The sequence below is a fragment of the Entelurus aequoreus genome, linkage group LG17, assembly GCF_033978785.1.
Source record: "Entelurus aequoreus isolate RoL-2023_Sb linkage group LG17, RoL_Eaeq_v1.1, whole genome shotgun sequence".
Lineage (NCBI taxonomy): Eukaryota > Metazoa > Chordata > Actinopteri > Syngnathiformes > Syngnathidae > Entelurus > Entelurus aequoreus.
Window position 1 is genome coordinate 30,679,808 of NC_084747.1, and position 8,408 is coordinate 30,688,215.

The following is an 8,408-nucleotide window of genomic DNA, read 5'->3' on the forward strand; positions in this document are numbered from 1 at the left end:
CCATCCCAACAGCACTGCTAAACAGTCCAAGATTTTGCTGAGGTGGGCTAAAAAAATTGTCCAGGGTGGATTAAAAAGAAAAAGACATCCTGAGAGGGGCAATAAGAAAAAAAAAAAAAAAATGGAGAAAAAAAAAATGTCACTGGGGGCGGGGCTAAAGTCACTAGGGGCAGGGCAAAGGAACTGTGCCGTCAGGTCCCTAATCAATTGGCCGGAATATACTGTTATGGTTTGCAGGGGAGGTGACGGCGACAGACACTAGATGGCAGTAATGATCAATGATTTATTATATATATAACCATATATATATAATAATCAAACAATACAAATAAACAATAGAATGGAGTGTGAACTAGATCCAAAAGTGTATGTATGGTGTAAAACTATGTGTAGTATTTAACTGAGGTGTGCGTTACCAAATGTTGTCAAGAGACGAGGAAGTCCAGGGGAGAGAGAAGTATACGAGTCCGAGTCCAATGCGAGGGAAGTCAAGGATCGAGGGAGGCAGTCAGAGTCCAGAGGGAGATCCAGGGAAAAGTGAGACGCACAGCTCACTATCAAGGCGACGGAGGGTACTGCGGGGACGACACAAGAAAAGACACTGAGAACACGGAAGGGGCAAAAACACAGAGAGAGAGCAGGATTGCATCAAGCAGTAGTTGATCGCTTACTGTACAGGAGACTATATTCCGGCGCCTGACGGCCGGTTCAGCAGGCTTATGAAGGCAGCTTCATCATTACCGACAGGTGCGCCAATTGTCAGTGAATGATTGCAGCTGGTGGCTGCTGCAGAGCGGAGACGCGCTCGGCGCGTCCCTAGAAGTGCGCCATGGCCATGGGCGTGTCCCAAGGTGAGACAAGCCCAGCGCAAGGATGAGGGCGCATTCCAATGTGCCAAGGCCGTGACAGTACATTTGTTTATAAGTCACGCCTTCTGGCCATGAACTCACACAACCTCTCAAGGTTTCCTTCAAACAACATCTATTTGTTTCATTGGACTGGATTCATCAGATTCAAGTAAGTAAAATGTATTTTGTATTTTTTTTGGTTGTTATTGCAATGTATAGAGCATATATTGATTGTGGAACAGATGCATCACTGGGTGAATGTGGTAGTCAAAATAGCTGGCTTGTTACAGTGGGCTCAAACAGGTTGTATTCCCTCCACTACATCACTACCTGAAGTATTTTCTCTTCACATGGATACTATACATTCTACCCTTTTGTTGTGTTCTGGTGACTGATTTAAAAGTTGTATCTCTAAAAAATTTAGTTAATTGATCAACCTGACCTAAAATTCCATGACTTTGTCCAAGGATATCAACAGACAATTCAGTTACGGGGAAAGGAATGTTCTTGAATGTATGGATGTAATGGGGGTATGCATGTTTTCCTTTTAGTATGATAATTAGAGCCATTAATCCATTTACATTTACATTGATGGAATTTGGACACTTTTGTCCAAAGCGACTTACCAGGCAGACACTATTGTCTACCCTGAGCACTTGATCCACCACCTGTTGCTGATGTGATGCCACACAACAGATTTCAATCCCTGTTGACATCATTACATTTTGAAAACAACTTGACAGTATCTGAGACGGAAAAAAAAGACAAACTATGGAAACTCAGACTCTGGCTTGATTCATTCAGAGAGAAATGCCTGCAGGTGGTACCAGAAGAGCACAACTCTGTGGATAAGATGATGATGCTGCAGACACTGCAATACAGGATACACCAACACACAATGCAGAAAGTGTGATGTTCGCCTTTGTTTTACAGACGACAGGAACTGTTTTTAGGACTTTCACCACCAATGAAAGTCTTCATGACCAATGTCATGAAAAGAAGAAAAGAGGGGGGAAAAGCGTTTTTTTAAGAGTTTTATCTTGTTTCATATTTTTTATATTTGTAAAAGATGACTTCATAAAAATATAACTAATGTGTGATTATTATTAATGGTATATACCGTTATGGGGATAAGTAAGCAATCAACCCTACAAATTAACCCTAAGTTGTTCAGACAACGTGAGCACACATACAGAAATTCTGCTCCCATAAAAGCCCAATGTTGCAATATTACAACATTTCTCTAAAAACATACATAAACAATTTTTTTTTAAAACTCTTCAATTTCTGCATCAAATGCTTCCTACAACAACATCTGAAAGGTCAAAAAAAAAAAATTTCTAGGTTTTTCTATATTTGGGTCTTACAGGGTTAAACGTGAAAAAATAAAGAAATAAAATATCTGAACTCACCCATGTAGAACCCATTCGAGTATCCCGGGTTGGCCAACATCGTCTCACAAGATGTAGTTTTTCTTTAAATATCCTTCTTGAAAATGGCCTTGCAAATATATGTGTTGTCTTGTCTAATCATAAAAGATGCAGACAAGGCGTGTTGGCTGAGTTCTTAAAAGTTTACTCCACAAGGTGCTCATTAAAAACATCCAGCTGCTATACATTCAACCTAAACGGGGCTCCTGCACATGCTCTTCACTACTGTGGCATGCTGGGTAATGGAGTTCTTATGTTACCTAGCTCAGTGTTTTTCAACCTTTTCTAAACCAAGGCACATTTTTTTCATTGAAAAAAATCCTGAGGCACATCACCAGCAGAAAACAAAAAAATGAAACTCATCAGCCGATATTGACAATAAAAAGTCTTTTCCGCAATTGTTGGATATGAATTCAAACCATAACCGAGCATGCATCACTATAGCTCTTGTCTCAAAGTACTGTCACGACCTGTCACATCACGCAGTGACTTATTTGAAGTTTTTTTGGTGTTTTCCTATGTGTAGTGTTTTAGTACTTGTCTTGCGCTCCTATTTTGGTGGCTTTTCCTGTTTTGTTGGGATTTTCCTGTAGCCGTTTCATGTCTTCCTTGAACGCTATTCCTCGCACCTGCTTTGTTTTTGCAATCAAGACTATTTAAGTTGTGCGGATGCTATCCTTCTTTGTGGGGACCTTGTTGTTTGTCATGTAATGTATGGATGTACTTTGTGAACGCCGTCTGCTCCACACACTGTAAGTCTTTGCTGTCATACAGCATTCTGTTTTTGTTTACGTTGCAGCCAGTTCAGTTTTAGTTTCGTTTTGCATAGCCATCCCTAAGCTTCAATGCCCTTTCTTAGCGGCCCTCGCCACTTGTTTATTTTTGGTTGAAGCGTTAAGACACCTTTTTACCTGCACGCTGCCTCCCGCATATTGTGATCACAACAAACCATGCTCCCGACATCTACAAAGCAATTAGCTACCTGCTGCCACCTACTGATATGGAAGAGTATTACACGGTTACTCTGCGGAGCTGTAGACAGCACAGACACTCAACAACGGCACATTATTTGCGGATTATAATTACTGGTTTGCAAAAAATATTTTTAACCCAATTAGGTGAAATTACGTAATCTCCCAAGGCACACCAGACTGTATCTCACGGCACACTAGCACAGTGGTTGAAAAACACTGACCTAGCTCATAACATCGCTATATATCTGCCTTAGGCCATCTAGAAGGCCTATACTGACAACAACTCGAGATCTGATTGGCTATTGCAACTGTCTATCAACTGTATGTCCCCGTTCACTTACAGTGCACGGACGCCTGCATTGTTGTTTCCGAAGGCTCCGGCAGATTTGGTACAGCATGGCAACATAGGCTAGCTGTATTCTGATTGGATAAAAACTCTATAACCTAAAATCACCAGCACTGGAAAGAGCATAATGTGACATGAAGGGAATATGAATACTTTTAAAAATTTAGGGAATGTAAATGAAAAAAATACGTTTAGCTTTAATTATGATCATGATTTCTGGTTATGTTAGGCCAGCAGAGAAGGCCTTGCTGGCCCTGACGGCACACCGCTGGTGGTACATGTCTTGCAGAACACCGACCAAGGATGTGTCAGGAATATTGGATAAATTCATGTTTTGATTGTTTGTTTGTTTTGGGGTTTTTTCATCACTATTTTACATATGTATATATTATATGTGTATATATATATTAGCTTGTTGCGTCTCATTACATTGTGCGGGTGTACCTAATGCTGTGGCCTGTTTGTGGAAGCATTAACGCTCTAAAAGGGGAGGGGATTGCGTCCCACAAAAAAACAAAACAAAAAAAAGAAACCAGAGAGAGAGAGAGAGAGAGAGAGAGAGAGAGAGAGAGAGAGAGAGAGAGAGAGAGAGAGAGAGAGAGAGAGAGAGAGAGAGAGAGAGAGAGAGAGAGAGATTATATCATTATACAGTTTGTTTTTTTGACGCACCCTGAATCTTTCTGCGCTCTCATTGGCTGCAGCCCTCGGTCAGGTATGCCCTCCGCCCCCGTCCCCGTCCGCGTAAAGCTCCAGTCGGCGGCAGGTGTCAGCCACTGCTGCCCGCTGGTGAAGGAGTGATGGCGCACCGTAACAGAGCCTCCGCAGGTGCCGTGCACGTCTTTCGAGGAACTTTGATGCACGCAACCGCCGAAGAAGCCGTGCAGGTCTTGGAAGATGCGCTGCTCGGCGTCAACGCCGAGGGGAAGGTTCGATTTCAAAATAAATCTTCATTGCATTTAATTTTCTTTATTCAACAGTAATCAGACTGGCAAGGTTTTTAGCAGCCTTAGTGTGTATTTATTTCAAGTTGTTAAAGATTAATGACTAATTCACGCCCATTCTCTTATCAGATTGCCTTCATCGGGGAAGGCAAGGATCTGTTTGATCTGTCAGAAACATTTGGATTCAGCACAGGTGCTGTCAGCCAACTGGAACAACAGTAAGTGTTGGATAACACTGTGAATACTCTCCTGAAGTACTCATAATACTGTAAATACTCACCTTAAATACTCATAACACTGCAAATACTCACTGAAGTACTCATAACACTGCAAATACTCATCTGAAGTACTCATAACACTGCAAATACTCACCTGAAGTACTCATAACACTGTAAATACTCATCTGAAGTACTCACAACACAGTAAATACTCACCTAAAGTACTTATAACACAGTAAATACTCACCTGAAGTTCTAATAACACTGTAAATACTCACTTGAAGTACTCGCAACACAGTAAATACTCACCTAAAGTACTTATAACACAGTAAATACTCACCTGAAGTACTCATAACACCGTAAATACTCACCGCAAGTACTCATAACACTGAAAATACTCACCTGAAGTACTCATAATACTGTAAATACTAATCTATAGTGCTCATAATACTGTAAGTACTCACCTAAAGTACTCATGATACTGTAAATACTCACCCGAAGTACTCATAGTACTGTAAGTACTCACCAAAAGTACACATAATACTTCAAATACTCACCTGAAGTACTCATAATACTGTAAATACTCACCTGAGGTACTCATAATACTGTAAATACTAATCTGAAGTGCTCATAATACTGTACTCGTATTACTGTAAATACTCACCTGATGTACTCATACTACTGAAGTCTTTCAGTCTGGGTTTAAACCCCTCCATAGTACCGAGTCAGCATTAGTAAGGGTTTTTAATGACATCTTTCGAGCAACAGACTAAGGTGATCATGTGATTTTAGTTTTACTCGATCTAACAGCAGCATTTGATACGGTGGACCATAATATTTGAATTAGCCGCATACAACATCAAGTGGGCATCTGTGGTACTGCCCTGAGTTGGCTGAAGTCATATTTGACTAACAGGACCTTCTCTGTAAATGTTGCTGGTTCTGAATCTTCTGTTGCTCCCTTAACATGTGGGGTCCCACAGGGCTCAGTTTTAGGACTACTGCTCTTTTCTATTTATTTACTTCCCTTGGGCTCAATCCTAAGAAAGCATGGTATTTGTTTTCATTGTTACGCTGATGACACACAAATTTATTTTCCGTTAAGGAAAAATCATGCCTCTTCAATACAGCCATTACTTGCTTGTCTTGATGACATCAAGGCCTGGATGGCCCTAAACTTCTTAAACGTCAATGAAAAGAAGACAGAAGTAATAGTGTTTGGACCTAGTGGTACTTGTGAGCTTCCCCCTGTTGACTTTGGCCCCTTGGCTTTGTACGTTAAGCCCATGATCACCAACCTGGGTTTTCGTATTGACAGTGATTTTAAATTGGACCGTCAGATTGGCACAGTGGTGAAAGCCAGCTTTTTTTATTTACGTCAGCTGGCTAAGGTTAAAAACCTTCTTTCTAGGAAACAGTTTGAGACAGTAATCCATGCCTTTATTACATCTCGGCTGGATTACTGTAACGCTTTATATTTTGGAATTAGTCAATCCTACCTCTCACGTCTGCAGCTGGTCCAAAATGCAGCTGCCCGACTTTTAACAAACACAAGAAAAAGAAAGCACATTACTCCTGTTTTAGCCTCCCTCCACTGGCTGCCTGTGTCTTTTAGAGTCCATTTTAAAATTATCTTACTTGTTTTTAAATCCTTACATGGTCTTGCCCCACCTTACCTCTCTGAGCTGCTCCACCTCTATGCCCCCACCCGGTCCCTCAGGTCAGCTGATCAGCTGATCCTGGGGGTACCCAAATCCAAGCGTAAGCTCAGGGGGGACAGAGCCTTCTCTGTTGCGGGCCCCAAACTCTGGAATGATCTTCCACTCCATGTGAGACAGGCCCCTTCTTTGGCTATTTTTAAGACCCTTCTTAAAACCCATTTTTATTCACTGGCTTTTAACCCAGCATGAGACTTTAAACTGTTTTTAACTTTTAACTTTTTTAACTGTTTTTAACTTTTAACTGCTTTTTATCTAACAAAATTGTTCTTAGGGTAATTTTGTATTTGCTTTTTTAATGTGTATTTTACTTCTGTTTTAAATTTTATTTTTGAGTCTGTCCTTTGCCTTTATTTCTTTGTGGTGTACAGCCCTTTGTTTTTCAACTGTGGTTTTTTTTAAAGGGCTTTATAAATAAAGTTGGTATGGTATGGTATGGTACTGTAAATACACACCTGAAGTACTCATACTACTGTAAATACTCACCCGATGTACTTATAATACTGCAAATACTCACCTGAACTACTCATAACACTGCACATACTCACCTGAAGTACTCATACTACTGTAAATACTCACCTGAAGTACTCATAATACTGTAAATAGTCACCTTAGGTACTCATATTACTGCAAATACTCACCTGAAGTACTCATAACACAGTAAATACTCACCAGAAGTACTCATAACACTGCAAATACTCACCTGAAGTATTCATAATACTGTAAATACTCACCTGAAGTACTCAAATAAATACTCACCTGAAGTACTTATAATACTGTAAATACTCACCTGAAGTACTCATAACAGTAAATATAAATACTCACCTGAAGTACTCATAATACTGTAAATACTCACCTAAAAGTACTCATAATACTTTAAATACTAATCTGATGTGCTCATAATACTGTACTCACATTAAGTACTCATATTACTGTAAATACTCACCTGAAGTACTCATAGTACTGAAAATACACAGCTGAAGTACTCATATTACTGTAAATACTCATCTGAGGTACTCGTTTTACTGTAAATACTAATCTGAAGTACTCATTACTGTAAATACTCACCCTAAGTACTCTTAATACTGTAAATACTCACCTAAGGTACACATAACACTGCAAATACTCACCTGAAGTACTCATAATAATACCTGAGATTTATATAGCGCTTTTCTAAGTACCCAAAGTCGCTTTACATGTAGAACCCATCATTTATTCACACCTGGTGGTGTAAGCTACTTTCATAGCCACAGCTGCTCTGGGGTAAATACTCACCTGACGTACTCATAACACTGTAAATACACACCTGGAGTACTCATATTACTGTAAATACTCACCTGAGGTACTCATTTTACTGTAAATACTAATCTGAAGTACTTATATTACTATAAATACTCACCCGAAGTACTCCTAATACTGTAAATACTCACCTAAGTACACAACACGGCAAATACTCACCTGAAGTACTCATAACACAGTAAATACTCACCTGAAGTACTCATAACACTGAAAATACCCACCTGAAGTACTCATAGAACAGTAAATACTCACCTGCGGTCCTTATAATACTGTAAATACTAATCTAAAGTGCTCATAATTGTCAGGTTTGTCACTGACAGTTCAGTTATGTTTTGGTTTTTCTGTCTTTGTTTCCTGTCAGCGCTCTTATTTTGGTTATTACCTGATTATCTCCCTGAGTGCTTTGTCCCGTCAGCTGTGGCTGATTGGCACCTGGCCACACCTGGTGTCAATCAGCCAGCTGCTATTTGAACCTGCCTTCCTCTCCAGTCAGTGCTGGATTATTGTCACTACTACCTGTCATAATACTTGTCGTTGTAGCTCTGTCTACTTTTGTTCACTCTGCTCATGTCATAGTTCCTTCGTGTCACAGTAAGTGTTTTTGTTTCTTGTCGACAGTTAGCCTTTGTGCTAT

The 8,408-nt window shown here is 40.0% G+C and overlaps 1 protein-coding gene across 1 annotated transcript in view; it reads left to right on the top strand.

Moving 5' to 3' along the window:
* Nucleotides 1–964: 964 nt before the first annotated feature.
* The window catches only part of gda (guanine deaminase), a 41,727-nt gene continuing 34,283 nt past the window's right edge, over nt 965–8,408 (top strand). The window contains exons 1-3 of the mRNA XM_062025474.1: nt 965–1,017; nt 4,300–4,524; nt 4,669–4,757. Of these exons, the coding sequence (XP_061881458.1) occupies nt 4,396–4,524; nt 4,669–4,757 (218 nt within the window). The 5' untranslated portion in view covers nt 965–1,017; nt 4,300–4,395. The remainder of the gene's footprint in view (nt 1,018–4,299; nt 4,525–4,668; nt 4,758–8,408) is intronic.